The 19,865-nt window shown below is 45.2% G+C and overlaps 1 protein-coding gene across 1 annotated transcript; it reads right to left on the reverse strand.

The window, feature by feature from the left end:
* Nucleotides 1–649: 649 nt before the first annotated feature.
* PAQR3 (progestin and adipoQ receptor family member 3) lies at nt 650–14,170 on the reverse strand. The gene is made up of 8 exons (XM_066632545.1): nt 14,008–14,170; nt 9,921–10,189; nt 8,588–8,750; nt 7,662–7,817; nt 4,069–4,266; nt 3,118–3,208; nt 2,127–2,275; nt 650–1,993 (listed from the first exon to the last, which is right to left on the reverse strand). Exons 2-7 carry the CDS (start codon nt 10,103–10,105, stop codon nt 2,136–2,138), a joined length of 933 nt encoding a protein of 310 aa, XP_066488642.1. The 5' UTR covers nt 10,106–10,189; nt 14,008–14,170; the 3' UTR covers nt 650–1,993; nt 2,127–2,135.
* Nucleotides 14,171–19,865: the final 5,695 nt, after the last annotated feature.

A 19,865-nucleotide genomic window follows, 5' to 3' on the forward strand; every position in this document is an offset into this window, starting at 1 on the left:
AAAGGAGCTCTTTCCCTGCACTGTGTTTTTTCTAAAGCATATCCATTTTGCTTTCAGCACCTTTGCACAGATGACTAGATTTTCCATTAAGTTTAAGCAAGAGTAAGTTACCATTTAAAGGAGTAAGGCATTTACTTTCCAAGATTCCTACCCCTCCAGGACAATGATGCTATCTAATGCAGCATATTTGTGTTATTGGCTCTTCCAACATAGCCTTAATCTTCTGTCCAAGAACACAGTAGGAATATGGAGAACTGAGAAACATCCATGCCATTTTTAAAAAGGGGTCTTTATTTTGATAACTGTTTAACAAGCCCCTCTTCCCCAAGCTAGAGGCTGTCATGGGAGACCATAAAAGTCATCATAGCTCACTGTGTGAGCAATCAATTACAAGGCAAAGTAAGTGGCACTCTTAAAGTTGTAAACAGACAGAACTGGTTCTAGGGCAGTGGCATGTCAACTAAACAGGACTCACTGTTTAAGGACATCTACTCATTCCTATTTGTTTAAAATAAAGGTGGGTTCACATAGATCTTAAATGCAAGAGAATCTAAAAGCAATCCTGTATTTTACACATATACCATCCTGTATAGACACATTCATTTAACTTCAGACCTAAGTTCATAAATGCTTAAACATTTTCCCTTTTCCTTTGAGGATAGTTAGGGAAAAAATGGCATGCATTTATGTAGATCAACCTCTGGGGTTGAGTGTAAGAGCAAACCTTCACCTTGTGTTTGCTCTTACACTCAACCCCACAGAGGCCATATAGCAACCAGCACATAATCTGGTTCAGACCCTACTCTGCAGCACAGACCTATTTAAAAGTATACGACAGCTGTTTTTCAAAGATATTTAGTAGCAAACAAGTGCTCAGAAGATAAATTACTATAGCCTGTAAATTAGAAGTGTCCTCAGTTCGTCAAAGAAGGCCACTTTTTCCCCATTAAGACTGAATTTCATGTAATGTACAAAGCAAGTATCATCTAGAAGAGAAGGCAGGTGGGATAGAGCACAATGCTTTTTTTATCTGCTGCTTTTCTCTTGGACCCCCTATTTCTGTTGAAATCATAAGTCTATAACACCTGGACAGGAAAAAAGTGTTTTCCCACTTCCCCTTAAGAAGTTGCAGGTGGAGTTTCAAAACACAAAGTAGTTCCTATGTCATGTCTACCAAAGCTGCTCTAACCCAAGTGAACGAATTCACTATTGGCAAGCCAAGTATCAATAGGCATATCTGTCCTGGGCAAAGGTGGCAACAGACTCGTTATCTCAAAATGATTGCTCACAGTAAATGGGCTCAGCCATGTGTTTACAAACTTAATATCCCCCGTAATCATCTATCAAAATCCCTTTGGGATTAACACATTTAGATTATCCTAGAAATCAAGAACCCTGCATGAAAAGCAACCTGGAAGCTGGCATTACTGGCTAGCTTCTTTCACAGTACAGGTTTATCTGCAAGTTATCACTGGAGTAAGCTACAAGTTAGGTGTGTGCATAAAGAAATCTAGTAAAAATCCATTAAATCCACATTTAGGTATGACAGCAATATCAGTGCAAGCATATAGAGAACATGTTCAACCTACAGTAGACAACATGGATTTGCCAGATCCTAGCATGAGAATTTATGGCAGGTACTGTGCGCATGCATTGTTAAGGAACATTTCCTTGGCTTTCTTCAACTCACTAGAATAAAAAGTCCTTGGGTAAAAATCTCAATCACAGAAGCAGCTGAAATAAAAGTGATCTATGTATTTGTGGCTGTGTTAGACAGGCCCCAATACAAACCTCTGCAGCCGTTTCACTGTCCTAAACTTGAACAAAGTTCTTCAGCAGCTAGAGATCCATTCAGTAGCCTCAAGAGGACCTGTTAACATACCACCCCTAGCATGTGGAACAGTCTGGGAGTGGAATGGCCGCTCAGGCTACAGCCCCCAAATTCATGCAGTATGAAGACATTCGTTGTCACAACTTCAGAGCAGCAATGACACTATGAGAGACAAAAACTTATTTCAATGATTGTCAAATTAGCTGCAACACAGGAGGCCTAGGATGAGGTGGTGAGAGACAACCCCTCCCCATAACATCCAATCCATCTTCCACTATAGAGAATATTGTCATACCTTCATGCGCTAGTGTATACTGTGGTCAGGGCAAGGCTTGTGGTGCCTGTACTGCATGATGTACACTGTAGACTGATGCCACCAGTACAACATTACCACTGCTAGGATGTGCCATACTTGATGGCTAGATCCGAGGTAGTTCAACTGCCCTGTTGGAAATACGAGATGCAGATTCATTGAGCGACACCATTCAACAGGATAGCAAAAATGGTGGTGGGTCATCTCTTTGACATTGTTATATGCACCCTGACATTGTTATATGCACTGGGGAACATTTTAAAATGCACTTCTTTAGGTGACATTGATGGTCATGTGTCTGGACGTAGAACCAGCTGGGTCCCTGTCCTGCCCCCTGAAAATGAAAGAAACTCAAGAAAACAAGCATTTCTGGAAATACTCAACATTCCTAGACAAATCTCTGAATGCCTATAGACATAATAGGAAGAGGTAGTCTCATTCTCTGCCTGCAGAGGCATCTATCCAGCTCACCACTGGGGAAAACAGAACAATGGGGTAGATGGATCTGCCTGTGTGGCCGAATAAGACAATTCTTATGTCCACAGCACATGATTATGCACTTACAAGTCATCCTTCCACAAAATCTCCCAGGTTAATATACATCTAATAAGACAGTAAGTCACAAAATGGTAGCTATTTAAAAACTGCATGTGTAGTATAAAGCAACATGGCCACTGGGGGGCCAGCAACCACTGATGTAAGTGATGCACAGGAAAGCGCAAGCATGACATTGAATTAAATTGGCTTACACCACACAGAATTCCCAATGTCTATGCAACAGCTAGTCTTTTGCAACATTGAGACCAAGATTCCCAGTTTTTTTGCAGGTAGCAAAGCAGTTCTTTCTACACTGAAGAGGCCACACTGCAGTTTGGAGCACAACCATGCCGATTCTAATCTCTGCCTATGTCTCATGGCAAGATGTGGCAGGTACTGAAGCATCTTCAGCCACCTCACAGATTCACAGCCTTACCTGGGAAATATCTTTCTGGGACTTTGGAAATATAGAAAAGAAAAGCTATAGCAGCTATTAAGTACATCACAATCACACGGGGGGCAAATTCCTGAAAGAGAAAAAAGCAGTGTTGGCACTCCTAGTTGACCTCACTACATTCCTGATTAAAAAAAAAAAGACAGTGGATGAACAGATCTCATTGGTAAGTAGGTCTCTAAAATAAAGATGCAACCCCACATCTACTGGGGAGCTCATTTTCCTATATTTTTACTAAGAGTTTTAAATAAAACATTACAAAAGAATGAACTTACCAAGAACACCAGTTCTCTCCCAATGAAATTAATTCCCCAGTTAAAAATATAAAGCCAAATAGGATGAAAATTTCTCAGTCTCTGCCCTTCAGCAGCAACTTGCCAGTCAAGATCAGGTAGGTTACTTGACTAGATACAGCTAACACAGTAAGCCCCCAACCTAAGTACAGGTTAGGTCCCAGGGGAACTGAAATTAGCCAAAATATATGTAAGTTGAAACACCTGCTTCTTGACATCCCAGTGCTGTCCTGCCTACACAGAAGCACCAATACAGCCATTTGGAGAGTCCTACAACACCTATCTTTCTCCCTACAGTTATCAAGTTAACAACGCTAGGTCAGGAAAGCTCCTCCCAGAGTCCTTTGGGAAGTCATCTGGACACAACCTAAACACAGACCTGGCCTGGCCAAAATTGTGCCCTATATTAATTTTTATGTTCATTTTGAGGGAAACATTTCAATTTTCAATATTTCTTTTGCTTCAAGCCTGAACTTTGTCTTACTTTATAAAAAACTGTCCTGTGCACAAAAAATATCAAGGTAATGTTAAAGAACACAATCCTAAGCAAACTTGTTAGGAACTAACTCAAAGTCAATAGAATTTAATTCAGTGTAAAAAGGGCAACATTAGGGATGCAAGCCTGGTAACCTCCACTTACCTGCACAACAGATGCACCGACACCTCCATTGAGCCAAACCCAGTGGATGGTAGGAATGATGCCATAGCCTGACACAGAGCAGAAGATGACTGAGCGCAGCCTGTGCCATTGCTGAGTGAGGTAACTGGGGTGGATCTGTGCAAAGAACACTGCCAGGATCATAGCAAGCACAGTGATCAAGTACACTTGACGCCAGTACTGGAGGGAGAAAGGAAAAACAAGGTGGGCAGCCCCTGGCTGAGAACTAGAACATTCAAGAGATGGCAAAGAAACTATAAAACACTTTTTGCAAATCCTGGAACCGGCACTTAAGGAAGTCCTCCAGGCTCAGTTGGACTCAGACCAGGGAGGCTTGCGATTATATCCCTGCTTGGCTAAGAAGTTTAATGGGCAATTTTAGGCACATGATTGATTGTTCTTTTAGATATACACTTTTAAAATGAGATTACTCAATAGGGCTGAAAAGATCTTCAAACATGCAAGTGGGAAAAGCCAACTTTTAAAAGTGGTACTTCAGTTTTGAGGGTCAATTTCAACAACATGCTCTTTGTTTTGATATCATGCACTTGCTCTGAATGTGTTGGGCAAGTGACCTAAATTAAATCAGGCAGCAATCCTGTGCATGCATACCTCAAAATAAGCCCTGGGGTACATAGTGGGGTTTGCTTCTGAGTAAACATGTGCAGGATTGTGCTGCAAGGGAGTCTGTTTTCATTCCTTAAAATGAGCGGGATTAGCAAACTGGAATTAGCCTAGAAGAGCTTTTTATTACTTATTATTTATAAAAAAGCTGAACTTTGTACTCCAAAAATACTGATAAGGGTTTCACACTGCATGGCTACCGGCACTACATTTCATGCCTATTCACTGACAAAAAGACCAAGCCTTGAGCTGCTGCAGAGTTGACTGGCTGACTGCTTCTACACTAGCCCCTTTCCCCTCAAATTGCTGTTCTTCATCCACTCAGTTTTTAAATGGGGAAGCCACGTGATGTGGCTTTTAAACAAGGAGCCCAGTAAGGAGGCGGGTGTTACTTATTCCAGACTAATTTGCACAACTCTGGGCTATAAAAGGCAATGGCAGCACTGGTTTCCCTAAAGTAGATAGGCAGATTGCTCTTCAAGCTCTTGCAGGAATTTTCTTTTAAAAGCAGAAAAGTTTATTTTCAGTTTCAGCCTGTTATACTGCTTCCTTGGTCAGTTCCACAGGGCAATTAACAGGGGACTTTTCCTCACTTAGTCAGCTTTTTCCACTGCAGACAAAGGGATGTTAAATGACTGGCTTAAGTTTTCCCCTCATTTTAAAAATTCTATGCCATCTTTGTGTTTCAAAAAGCACTCAATGTACTCATAAACACAAACACACACGATTCACTATAATGGAAAGAATAGAATATTCACTATAATTCTACTTCCAGGTAGCTGCAAAAAAAGCAGCACCTCAATGGTGCTAAAGGGCACAAGTGTGAAAACTACCCTAGTTAAAAATCACTTCACAGGTGGGATTGGGTTACTTATGCAAATACTCACAATTGCTACAAACTATCACATGCATCTATAAAGCAAGTAATTAACTGACTGACTGACTGACAGAAGCCAAGCGAGATGCCTACTTGCAGTTTGTTAAAGAAGCAGGCAATTACTCCTGAAAGCTGAAATCTGAGAAACAAAACACACATCAGTCCCTGTTAGGAAAGGTCATCCTTATTTGATTTTTGCTTGTCTGTCTGCTATCCCAAAGCAAAAGGTGCCTTTTAAAAAGCACATAATTGGACTGTTTACACAGTATCCTGGACAGTGGGCCCACTGCATCCGCAGTCTTGGCATCCACAAATATGACCAACCACAGATCAGTCCACCTGCATCTGCTGCTGCTCGCCAGCTATTTTTAAATGGATCAAGCAAGACTCACCAGCTATGTCAAATGGATTGAAGCAGCAGCCATCTTGAAGAGCAGGATAAGGCCTGTCAGGCAGGCAAGTAGAAAGACAGGGCACAGAGCTGCCCACTGGTGGTGGTGGGGTAGCTGTGCTATCTCTACCCTTGCAGCCACTGCTCTCCTCTGCAGAAGTGGAGCTACTGCAAAGAGATGCCCAGCCAGCCGTTCTTTGCTTTCTCTTTATGGAGGACAACAGCTGCAAGAACCGAGACAGTGCTGACACCCCCTCGCCATCCCACCACTGGTGGGCAGCTCCACACCCTCCCTGCCTGCCCTTCTCTTCAGGATGGTAGTGGCTGCTTGGATCAATTTAAAATAGCAAGCGAGTCTCACCCTATGTTAACCTGCCTCTCCCCTTCCGTTCCAGTTGGCCTTCTGTAAGGGGACTTGAGCATCCATGGAATTCCACATCGGCAAGGGCTTCTGGAATCAAAGCCCTGGAGATAAGGAAGGTCCCTTGTAGTCTGGTAGAACACATCTGTAGTCAGGTACACATTTCAGTATGGCTGACTGCATCCAGATTCATTTTTATAGATCAGCAATCAGTGTACGCATACTGAACCTGCATTGAATAGAACATGTAAATAACTTCTTGTTAATTGTCTGGGCAAAGTGAGATGTTTGGTCACACTGGCCTGTCATTGTCATTCTAGTCATATGCAAATACAAACATAAGTTCTGTTGGTGATGGTGCTTTATCTGAATTGCTTCATTATAAGCTGCTTTGGAACTAATTTTTAGTGAAATGGTGAAGTATAAATACTTAAACATAGATGACATCTTCATTAGACTGAAGTTACATTTGTTCAGGACACAATTCTAAGTTTCAGGGTGGAACATCAGCTACAGCCTTTTTTTAAGAGAAGAAAGAAGATTTCATTCTCAACCAACTTATTTCTAAGGAACACTTAGGGCACAGTCCTAACTCGCGCTGGAATAGGCAGGCTGATAAGCCTACTGTAACCAGCAGGAGGTAGGTTGGGGTTGGAGCACAACTTGGATTTTATTCCCCTTACCTAGAGAAACGCCCCATACAGTCATATGGGGCTACTTGGATCTGTACCTGGGATTTCGCAGTTACAAATCTGAGCAGCCTCCCATAAGGCTGTTTGGGCCATAGGTGGTCCCAACCCCTGCCTCGGTCTGATCTGCCTCCCAAGCCATCCTCTCCCAACCAGAAATGCCCCCTATCCACCCCCCCACCACCATTTCACCTTCCTGCTGCCCTCTGCCACCTCATGCCAAACTGACACATACCACATTTGGACACCATGCCACTTTGCAAGGCCAGTGCACATAAGTGCACTGGGCTCCCCTTCTCCCAAGTTGTCACGAATATGTGCTTTACAATATGTTTGCGGCAGTCAGGAGCTGACATAAGGGACTTGTGCTGGCTCAGGGGGGAATAGGATTGCACTGTTATCAATATTTTAATTAAAGAAAATCAGATAGTTTTTAAAAATCTATGTTTATTTACCCTGAACTTAAATGTCAGTATCTTTCTCCCAATGGGAAGATAGTTTTATCCGAAACAACCACCGGCCCTAATTAATGCCCCACCCTAGTCAAGTTATTGAGAAATAAAAGAAAAGGTCACATCAGCAAAGTCAAAGCCACACCTGTCAGCAGCCTAGTCAACATTAATGCCAACTTACATTATTGCAATAAAATGCATAAAAAACACCAGACACATAGCAGCCCAGGATACCAATGGAGATTCCTGCGTAATCCAATGCCATCCACCGCCGACTGGTCTTCTCTGAGCGATGACAACAGAAGAGGTGATACCCAACTGAGCAAAGCATACAGACCTATAAAAACATTCAAACAAATCCACATTAATTTCTTCAGGATCTAGTTCCAGGAGAACCAAGCAATAAAATACTAAGACACTGGATTAAAGATACGGATTTTCTTGAATCTGTTAGCAGAAGACTGGCCATCCTATGTTAGGCATTTTGCTTTTCCCCTTTCAGTAGAAATAAATGACATTTTGGAAATGCAAACCTGCTATTCATGATTCTTGAACTGGAGGTGACAGAGGTCATGTGTGGCCTCATACACACAGAGCCCTCCTAATGAACTACATCCACTCTTATCCCAGTAGGCAAGAAGCCAAGAAGGAGCTTGTTACTTCTCCAGCTGAGCCCCTCCTGCCTCACATACATTCACCCCCTCCTCACTGAAGGAACAGGGCAGTAAATTCTGATTACCACTCTCCATTAAAGAAATGGATTTCAGAGCCACCAAATACTGCACACGGAGAGGACATGCTGCTCTCTCTCAACCCACTGTGGCACAAAGGCTGCAGACTACTGCACTTTTCTTTTTAAAATTGCATTATGATTTTTGTAAACTGCTTTGAGTTACTTTGTGAAATACACCAAGTTTATATTTAAAAGCACAGGTCAAGGCAAGCAGGTGTTTCTGCCAGTGCTGGGATCCAGACCACACCCAGCTTCCAATGCAAAGTCCCCACAACTGGCCAGTATCAGCAGAGGAATTCTGCAAGTCTAATCCAGGGACAGAATGCAGACTTTGCTCCCACTCAGACTGGGCTGCAACTCATAAAGGAACTCACTTGAAAGCAAAAGAGGCAAATGGAACAAATAACGAAATCTTCCCTAGAGGCACTCGCTGAAGGCAACACGAACGTCATGTCATATATTCCCAATGTAAAGAAAAGGAAGAAGCCCAATAAGTGACTCCAGATGTTGACCGTCTCATTGGACAAAATGAACAAGCTGAAAAATTGAGGAAAAACAACTATTACTGAGCAAGTCAAACAGCACTTTCTTTGGTCATTGACACCCGATCCTGTTCTCCAGCTTAGATGGCTGCTGCTGCACTCCCTCTCACTCCGTTGCAAGCTAGACACTATCCTGCATTTCACAGGTGCACAGTGGGATCCCAGCTATCCTCACCACTTTGTCTCCATCCACTTTGGCTCTGTCTAAGGCAGCGATTTTCAACCACTGTGCCATGGCACACTGGTGTGCCACATAGTCCGCAGGTGTGCCACGGGAGTTTGAGGAGGGTCATTTATTAGCAGGGCAATTGAGGGATTTGAGCCCCCTAGCAGCAGCATGGCGTGCCTTGTCAATGGTCAAAATACTGATGGTATACCTTGACAATTTTAGTGCCTTGTCAGTGTGCCATGAGATGAAAAAGGTTGAAAATCTCTGGTCTCAGGCCTTGCATGGATGGGCGGCCACTGTATAATGAGTTGGGCTGCCCAAATCCTTCCAACTGGTGCAAGAAGCAGAACACCTGACTCAATGACTTGAAACTGATGAGAAGATTAAAATGAGACAAAATAAGTTCGACTTTATACACAGCACAATCACTTATGGAGCAATTTATAAGCTGCAATGATGAGCACTAGTTCAGGCAGCTTTAAAAAGAAAGGGTTTGACAGATTTAAGGAGGCTACATAAAGTGCAACAGCTGTAATCCTCTGAATGCCAGATTTTAGCAGCAGAGGAGGGCTTGACTTCCATGTCTGGTTTCTGAGTTTCCCCAAAACATTTGGCTACCCTGAATGAAAACAGGAGGATGGACTAGTAGAGCTTTAGAAAAGGCTCTAAATCAAGACAAGCATGTATGAACCAGGACAAGGATACTTCACTTGACATTCTAACTAGCTGAATCATTTATTGACATTAAACATAAATCCAGATGCAAAAACCCTAGAATATTTTCCTGCAAATTCATTTCCATGACATTCAGGCCCCCTATTTTCAAAAGGATGTCTTGTTCTAGACTTTGTTACCTGCTTTGGTTTTAATTTATAAGAAAGCAGGAAATATAGTGAAACAAAAAGGTTAAAATAAAAGTGTTTATCCTCTTTTTGAAGACAGGTTCAACAGCAATCTGATGGATTTCATTTTTAACTCTTTCGACCAACTCCATACCTTTTCAAACACAACCGGGATGGCAGGTAAGCTCTGTAGCCGTCAGTGATATAAGGATTATCTTTAAGGAATACTGGAATCTGTTCGTAGGTGTACAGGCGGATTCCTCGAGGCACCAGGACAGGCCAGTATTGGTAGCTTCCCAGCTCAATGTAGTGAGCACTCTTCAGGAGTTTCTGATGCATGTTGGCACCCTCTCAGTCCCCAACCACAGAAGAGTGGAGAATATCAAGTAATGCTCAAGGCATGTGGCTTCAGCTACAGCTTACCTATAAACACACCAGAATAAAATATACCACACTTTACTACAGCATCAAAACATTTAACCCCACTCTTCAGCCACCTGCCTGGATAGAGCCAACATCACAAAGCAGTTCTTTGTGAATTACACCATGGAGACCTTTCAGATGAAGCAGCAATAAAAAAATAAAACCAGAGGCATTACTCAAAATAATTCAGGGGTTAATGATGACAATTTTCTACAGGCAAAAAAACCAACTATTTGGTATGGAAAATACTTTAAACATTTACACATACACACCCCAACCCCATACCATCTTGATAACATGTAAGAGTCCCATTTACAATTTGCAAGCGAAAAGTCACAGAATTGGGCTACTACTCTCAGAGTTAAAACAACAAAACTGCACATACAGTCAATTCTCTTTATATGTGGACTTACTATCTGCAAACTGCTTGTCTACGAATGGCAGAATTGCCACTTTTTCCTCATTATCTGCTACTCTGTTATCTGAGAGTACTGTGCCAGTGCAAGCTGAAAGTTGTCTGGATTGGGTCAATTTTCCACATCGAACAGGCACTGATTGGCCCGTGGAGAATTGCCGGACACATTTGTGTCCGCTTCCAGACTTATCCCACCATCTTTGGCACCATCTCAGGGACTCCATTGAACCTTCAAAACCCTGGTGATGATGACAGGCCAATGATGAGAAGCCTCTGGAAGGCTACCTGTGGGCTCCTCTGGGGTACACTCAGAGAAGGAGCTGAGAGACAGGTGAGGGAACCCTCTCCCATTGCTGATCCCTGAGGCTTCATTGTTGGGCCATCAACTTTCAATGAGTTGCAAGATATCCAGTAAGGAGGAGGAAGCATCAGATGCTGGAGATATTAACGAGCCCTTGCTATCATCCAGCCCCATCGTTCATACAGTGTATGGTGAAAAGGGTCCCCTGGAACCAAACCCCATTTTCCCCATAGGCTCAATGAGTCTGCTAACTGGGTATCCACTTGGTTTTTCCAGGAACCCCACCCTAGCAGAGAAGTAAAACTGAGTGTATTATATTTACCTGGGAGAACATCATCCAACAGTCCACCATCTGCTACACAGCACAAGAGACAAAGTTAAGGCAGAATAGTGGGTGCAAACACTATGGCATTTATGGTAGAGCACCATGGGTGATGCTCTACTATAGCCATTAGGGTAGTGTAGTTGGCAACCTTCAGTCTCGAAAGACTATGGTATCGCGCTCTGAAAGGTGGTTCTGGAACAGCGTCTAGTGTGGCTGAAAGGGCCGATTCGGGAGTGACAATCCCTTCCACACTGGGAGCAAGTGCAGTCTGTCCCTGGCCTGTCTCCCTGGCTATGGGCCTTCCTTCTTTGCCTCTTAGCCTCAGACTGTTGGCCAAGTGTCTCTTCAAACTGGGAAAGGCCATGTTGCACAGCCTGCCTCCAAGCGGACCGCTCAGAGGCCAGGGTTTCCCACTTGTTGAGGTCCACTCCTAAGGCCTTCAGATCCCTCTTGCAGATGTCCTTGTATTGCAGCTGTGGTCTACCTGTAGGGCGCTTTCCTTGCACGAGTTCTCCATAGAGGAGATCCTTTGGGATCCGCCCATCATCCATTCTCACAACATGACCGAGCCAACGCAGGCGTCTCTGTTTCAGTAGTGCATACATGCTAGGGATTCCAGCACATTCCAGGACTGTGTTGTTTGGAACTTTGTCCTGCCAGGTGATGCCGAGAATACGTCGGAGGCAGCGCATGTGGAAAGCATTCAGTTTCCTCTCCTGTTGTGAGTGAAGAGTCCATGACTCGCTGCATTACAGAAGTGTACTCAGGACGCAAGCTCTGTAGACCTGGATCTTGGTATGTTCCGTCAGCTTCTTGTTGGACCAGACTCTCTTTGTGAGTCTGGAAAACGTGGTAGCTGCTTTACCGATGCGTTTGTTTAGCTCGGTATCGAGAGAAAGAGTGTCGGAGATCGTTGAGCCAAGGTACACAAAGTCATGGACAACCTCCAGTTCACGCGCAGAGATTGTAATGCAGGGAGGTGAGTCCACAGCCTGAACCATGACCTGTGTTTTCTTCAGGCTGATCGTCAGTCCAAAATCTTGGCAGGCCTTGCTAAAATGATCCATGAGCTGCTGGAGATCTTTGGCAGAGTGGGTAGTGACAGCTGCATCGTCGGCAAAGAGTAAGTCATGCAGACATTTCAGCTGGACTTTGGACTTTGCTCTCAGTCTGGAGAGGTTGAAGAGCTTTCCATCTGATCTGGTCCGGAGATAGATGCCTTCTGTTGTAGTTCCAAAGGCCTGCTTCAGCAGGACAGCGAAGAAGATCCCAAACAAGGTTGGTGCAAGAACACAGCCCTGCTTCACGCCACTTTGGATGTCAAAGGGGTCTGATGTGGAGCCATCAAAGACAACAGTGCCCTTCATGTCCTTGTGGAAGGAGCTGATGATGCTGAGGAGCCTGGGTGGACATCCATTCTTGGGGAGAATCTTGAAGAGGCCATCCCTGCTGACCAGGTCGAAAGCCTTCGTGAGATCTATGAAGGCTATAAAGAGTGGCTGTCGTTGTTCCCTGCATTTCTCCTGCAGTTGTCTAAGGGAGAATACCATATCAGTGGTGGACCTGTTGGCTCGGAATCCACACTGTGATTCTGGATAAACGCTCTCTGCAAGTACCTGGAGCCTCTTTAGTGCAACTCGGGCAAACAACTTTCCTACAATGCTAAGGAGAGAGATGCCACGGTAGTTGTTGCAGTCACCCCTGTCGCCTTTGTTCTTGTACAGCGTGATGATGTTTGCATCCCTCATGTCTTGAGGTACTCCACCTTCTCTCCAGCAGAGACAAAGGATTTCATGCAGCTCAGTGATGATGATCTCTTTGCAGCACTTTAGGACTTCAGCAGGGATGCTGTCTTTTCCAGGTGCCTTGCCAAAGGCAAGGGAGTCCAGGGCCACGTGAAGTTCTTCTAGGGTTGGTTCACTGTCAAGCTCCTCCAGCACAGGCAGGCACTCAATGTTGTTCAGCGCTTCTAAGAGCCCAAATTACCCCCTTTCCCTGCCTCTCATGGGCCCTGGCTGCCTCCACACCACATGCATGGCAAACCTGTGGCAAGCAGCAGGTGCAGCGCCTGGTCTTCCCACGTGGTCTGCTTTGGCCTGCTGCTCCCCTGGAGGTTCCTTAGCAGAGAACTGGCTGTGTTTACCTGGGAGAACAGCATCCAACAGTCCACATCTCCTGCACAGCACAGACAACGCTAAGGGCATCAGACAACACTAAGAGCATTTATGGTACAGTGGGGGCGTAGTTGGAGGGGGGCGGAGCAGCCAGTGTGGCAGGGAGGCTCAGCACGGCGGGCAAGCAGCCCCTCCCTTTGGAGCCATTGCCAGCTTCCCCCTCTGGGAATGGCTCCAAAGGGAGGGGCCACTTGCCAACCGCGCTGAGCCTCCCTGCCATACTGGCTGCCCCGCCCCCCTCCAGCTACGCCACCACTATACAGGACCACAGGTCACACTATCCCACACCCAATATGGTAAGAGCCCATCCCTGCCACCTCTCTCTTGAGTGCACAAACAGGCATTTACGGTGAAAGATCATGAGTGCCACTATCCTACGGCCACTACAGTAAGAACCAGCCCTGAGCGCAAACACCATGGCACTACGGAACTGACCAGCAGTGACCCTGTACTACAGCCATTACGGTAAGAGCCCACCCCCTGCCCCTTCTCTTTCAGCGCGCACACACACTATGGCACTTACGGTACTGACCAGCAGTGACCCTATACTGCGGCCATTACGGTAAAAAGCCCATCCCTGCCGGCTCTCGCTCAGTCACTCACCCCGGTCGCCGCCGCTCCAGCAGCTGCAGTCGCACCACCGCCCCCAGCAGCTCTTCCCGCATTGTGGTGGGGGGCCGGGCTCGGCAGCTTCTCCGCCCGCGAGAGGAGGCCCCACCACAAGCCTGCCTGAAACCACCCGCCGCCTGTCTCCCTCACCGGCCGGGCCCTACTCGGATGACGTCATCACCGCGCGACAGTCGCGCAGCCGCAGAAGCCGACGTCGCGAGACCGAGTGGGCGGGGCCTAAGGGAGCCTGGCGGACCAATCAGCGCCGAAGTGGCCCACCCACTAAGAAACGACTCGGAGGTTCGTGTGCGCGCGCTTATGAGGCGGGCGGCCCCGCCGTTGACTGGCAGGCGCTTCATCCTGAGCATGCCCAGTCGCGCTGACTGAGAGCCTCGGCTGCGCATGCGCATAAGAAAGAAGGGGTGGGTGTACCTGGAAGGTCCCAGTGTGGCTTGGCTGCTGGCCCACCTCGCGGGGCTGTTGTGAAGGGGGAGTGGCCTAAACAGGGATAAGCCAGATGAGGAGGAGGATGAAGCCCGAGAGGCATAAGCCACAACATCTACTTACCTGGGAGTAAGCCCCATTGACTTACTTGCTTCTGATGTAGATGGGGCTTGCTTCTGAGTAGACATGCACAGGATTGAGCTCTGAGGCTGCCATCCCAGCTACCCTTACCTGGGAGTAAGGCCCATTGACTATAGTGGGACTTCCTTCTGAGGAGACATGCAGAGGATAGGAGGCTGCCATCCCAGCCACCCTTACCTGGGAGTAAGCCCCATTGACTATGATGGGGCTTACTTCTGAGTAGACATGCAGAGGACATGCAACAACATCTGCTGCATAGAGCATGAGCTGCCTTCTCTCTCGCGCTCTCTCTCTGGGAAAGCTGGCAGTTGGGATTGAGCCTCCTGGGAAGGCGGTGGAAGTTGGTGGTCTGACTAAGAATATCAGAGCCCCCCGCCCCCCCCCCCTTCCATAGGCAGGCAAAGACTTGGGAAATCAGTCCCTGGCACACTTGTCTCCCATTCACACTCTGGCTGCAGGCTCATCTTACCAGACTGAAGCCAAAGGAGATATGACAGGCGGTCCACATATGTTATTCAGGTATCCACCACATTCACATTCAGGACAGGTCATGTCTTCTCATCCGCTAGGGTTCCGTTCCAGAACCCCTAGTGCAGAAGTTCTCAAGCGTTTAGTGTCGGGATCCACTTTTTAGAATGAGAATCTGTCAGGACCCATCAGAAGTGATGTCATGACCGGAAGTGACATCATCAAGCAGGAAAAATTTTAACAATCAGGCTGGAATCCTACCCACACTGACCCAGGAGTGACCAACATTGTTAAAAGCATATACATATATATAAAAGTACAGATCTGTAACATTTCCCTAAATGCAGTCTCATACCAGTATAATATATTAAAAATAAAATATTGAAATGAATGGGGACCCACCTGAAATTGGCTTGTGACCCACCTAGTGGGTCCTGACCCACAGTTTGAGAAACATCGCCCTATTGGATAAAAATCCGTGGATAAAAAAACAGTGTAAAAATAGATTTAAAGACCCACTTCCAGGTTTCTTGTCCCTCCATTGCTCTTAATGTAGTAAGGCCATGTCTCAGCAATTGCAGGGGTTTGATTCTGGGACTCCATGCTGATACCATAAAATGTGTTAAATAAAAACAGTTTAAAAAAATTAAAGTGCACCCCTTGCATGACTGTCCCTCTACAACAATAAGAAGAACAGTTTTTTAAAACTGATTTTAAAGGGTCGCATTTTTCCCCTTCTCCAGGGATCAGCACATTCCTTCTTGTTTGCAGTGGCCATTCGTGTTGAGTCAAATCTGTGCATAAAAAATTCATATATAACAAGGTTGAACCTGTTTTTTTTTTTTGTTTTTTTTTGAGGAGTGGGTCTCATTTTCACATATGGGTAAGGGGAGCATCAATGTTCTCTTCTTGCCCCTTGCCTCCTCATGTTCTTCTGCTTTGAGACACAACAGCCCAGGCACTTACTAAATACCAGGCTTCCAATTTTCCAGGTGTTGATGCTGCTATGCCTAGGGGTATGCACTGCTTCCTGTGTTGGGGAGGCAATCACAGAGGCCTCCTCAAGGTATGGGAACATTTGTTCCTTTACCTTGGGGCTGCATTATGGTGCTGGAAAATTTCATAGGATTGGGCCCTAGGTTGGGAGAAGTGCTCCAAGCAATGGAGTGCAGGGAGATATTGCTGAGGAGGGAGGGTTCAGTCTTTCTTGCTCCCTCATTGTAAAAATTAGATGCTATCTCTCACTTTGTATGTAACTATGGAAGACACGTGAATAAACAAATGTGGCTGATCCTGAGATCTCAACCAACTAGGAGATTCCATCCTTATTTTTAAAATAGGTACAGTAGAAAGGGAGGGGGGAACTGCATAGTTCTCCATAGTGAACATAGCATAGTGTGTGATCTAAGAGAAACAGGATGTCACTTTTGGAGATGCTGATATGAGGAAACTGTTAGTGATTATCAGCAAGGGAGATTAAATAGGACACTTTAGTAACAGTCACTTGAAAAAGGGGGGGAAGCTTTAGTGCATGATTTATTGCTGGAAATATATGAAAGTTGACATGATATGGTTGGAACTGGCAGAACAGTCATGTCGAAGGATACAGCATGGCAGAATATTAAAATTGGTGGGTTATGTAGCACAGCTGGCTGCATAATTTCAGTGTAATTTATAGGGTCACAACATCTGGCCCTTGGCAGCCAGGTCCCCATCTTTTTATTTTATAGTCCAGATTTCTCTGTCCTGGGGGTGTGTGTGTGTGTTATGTTTTCGAGTGGAGTCACATTAAAAAAAAAAATCACATTTTCTCACAAGGATCAAAATGAGATAAATACCCTACAGAGAAACGAAAAAGATCGTGCCGAGGAACAGAGTTAATTGTACCAAAGTTATAATTATGAAAGAAAGAGTTGATAAAACTGCTGTGGCTGCCTAAATCTGCGGGATCAAAACAAAGGGACCCAGTGCAAGGGTGGGCAAACCAGGCTTGTGAATGCTTTTTGGCTAGGTCTGCCAACTGGCAGGTCTGCCAGCTGAAGCCAGGTGCAAAATAATGGCTCTGGGAAGCAGGTGTACGCTTAGAAATATGGAATAGGGTGCTTCTGACCACATGCAGCTCAACCCAGGGATTTTTCAGCACTGGAAAGGAGCTCAAAGTTCTCTTCCAAGAAATCTATTCATTTCCCCCTATGTTTTTTTTTTTCCTTTCAGCTGTCTAATTCAGGATAAAAGCAGTTTGATGCCTTCCCCCCCCCCCCCCCCGGCTACCTGATTTGCTAACTTTATTTAAGGTTACTAATGCTTGATTAAAAACATTCTGGTCTTCAGAAAGCCTGAGCAAAACCTGGTGGCTCAGAGTGAAACCAGGAAGAATATGCTGAGTCAGGTGGGATGAGGATTATTTTAATTATAAAAGAATGCTTTTATTTAAAAATATTTATATTCTGCCTTTCCCTGTTGAGAGGTCCCCAAGGCAGCTTACAATAGAATTTAAAAAACAATAGTGTAATTTATATGGTTATTATTTTGGATTTATATTCCATATACTCAGAGCAGCTTACAGAATTTTTTTTTTTTTACTATAAGTTAGTAGTTTTGTCCCCCAAATTGACTGGGGCCAATTGAATTTGGAAGATCACAAACTGGTCCAAATTTATGAGTGAAACTGGGAAAAATCTCCTGACTGATAGCAAAGGCTGGTGGAATTTAGTGGAATTCCCAGTATTGGTTACATGGCAGAAGACCTCTTTACTAGTCAAAACAGTAAAATACTGGAACCTACTTTTAACCCATTTTTGCCCGGCCCACAGGTATACACATTTGGTTCCTGTTGCGTATATGCAACGTTGGAAAGAAATTTTAACCTTCATTTTTTTCTGGAGTCTTAAGATTCATTTTCATCATGACTTCCAGCAGATGTCACTCTGGCACTGTTGAATTTCCATCACGATAAATGCTTAATTGTGAGAAAGCCAGAATGGTTGCTGCAGTAGTCTGTTGTTGCAACTCTCTCTCTCTCTCTCTCTCTCTCTCTCTCTCTCACACACACACACACACACACACACACACACACACAAAGAGTCTCTTGGCACCTTATTGTGTAGCAAGGTTTTTTTTGGACTAGAGCCTACTTTCATTAGATCACAGCACAAGAAAAAGGTTGACACTTGAAATAGACAAGGAAGCCTTGCTGCAGTTTCTGTGGAATAGCAAGTTGGGTCAGGGCAGACATGCAGCAGTACCATGAAGGCTTCTCTATCTTGGAAGCACCACTGAGCTCGAACTAGGTGGGGAGAGAATTCCTGCAGCACATCTCTGGGTGCCTGTTCATCTGGCATATAAAATGCAGAAGCCTGATTTCTTTATTACTAACTGAAACGAGAATATATTTTGGTACTCAATTGCATGGTGGCATTCCTCCCCAGCCTTTTCCTCTTTTGGATCATGTCTGTTAGATTGAAAGCCTTCAGGCACGGCCTGTGCAGTTTGTTAAGTTATAGATACCTAGAATGCCTATAGATACCTAGATGTGTCCTGAGTACACTTCTGTACTGCAGTGAGTCATGGACTCTCCGCTCACAACAGGAGAGGAAACTGAACGCTTTCCACATGCGCTGCCTCCGATGCATCCTCAGCATCACCTGGCAAGACAAAACTCGAAACAACACAGTCCTGGAACGTGCTGGAATCCCTCGCATGTATGCACTGCTGAAACAGAGACGCCTGCGTTGGCTCGGTCATGTCGTGAGAATGGATGATGGCTGGATCCCAAAGGATCTCCTCTATGGAGAACTCGTGCAAGGAAAGCGCCCTACAGGTAGACCACAGCTGCAATACAAGGACATCTGCAAGAGGGATCTGAAGGCCTTAGGAGTGGACCTCAACAAGTGGGAAACCCTGGCCTCTGAGCGGCCCACTTGGAGGCAGGCTGTGCAGCATGGCCTTTCCCAGTTTGAAGAGGCACTTGGCCAACAGTCTGAGGCAAAGAGGCAAAGAAGGAAGGCCCATAGCCAGGGAGACAGACCAGGGACAGACTGCACTTGCTCCTGGTGTGGAAGGGATTGTCACTCCCGAATCGGCCTTTTCAGCCACACTAGATGCTGTTCCAGAACCACCTTTCAGAGCGCAGTACCATAGTCTTTCGAGACTGAAGGTTGCCAACAGAGACACCTAGAAAATGTCTCCTGCTTCATAAACAAAGCGGCCAATAACAGGAGAGGCTTGGGCTCCTGTAGGGTGGAGGGGTTGGAAAGCCCCCCTCCACGGCAGGCTTTCACTTGTGCAACTCTAGATATAGCCCAATAATAATCATACCAGCAACAGTATCTGTTACCCTATAAGGTACCAGGAGGCTCTTCATTAGAGATTATCCATGTTTTTGTTTTGGGTTAAGTTCATGTAGAGAACCCCTTTGGTGTCCTGTCCCATTCTGTCCCCCATTAGTGATGAATTCTGGCCTGTGTAACACCAATATAATTGCTCAGTAATCCAATTTATGTTCTTCTTATTGTAAATGGAGTCAGAATGTACTGCTTCTGGAAAAGCTTAGTTGCTGTCCTAATCTGTCAACTTTTAGAGGTACAATCCAAATGTAATTGGAGTCAGGAGGGCTGGATCTGCATATACTGGCTGACAACCACAGGCTTCAGCAACTCTCTTCCTTACATTCCTGTTAGCTTCATTGCTGACCCAGCAAGCAGGCTGAACTTAGCAGTAGGATCACATTCCACTGTTGTACGTTAATCCAGTATCAGTGGAATGTTGCATGCTGGCCTCTGTGTAGGAAGACCTGGATT

The sequence above is a fragment of the Tiliqua scincoides genome, chromosome 6 (genome assembly GCF_035046505.1).
Source record: "Tiliqua scincoides isolate rTilSci1 chromosome 6, rTilSci1.hap2, whole genome shotgun sequence".
Lineage (NCBI taxonomy): Eukaryota > Metazoa > Chordata > Lepidosauria > Squamata > Scincidae > Tiliqua > Tiliqua scincoides.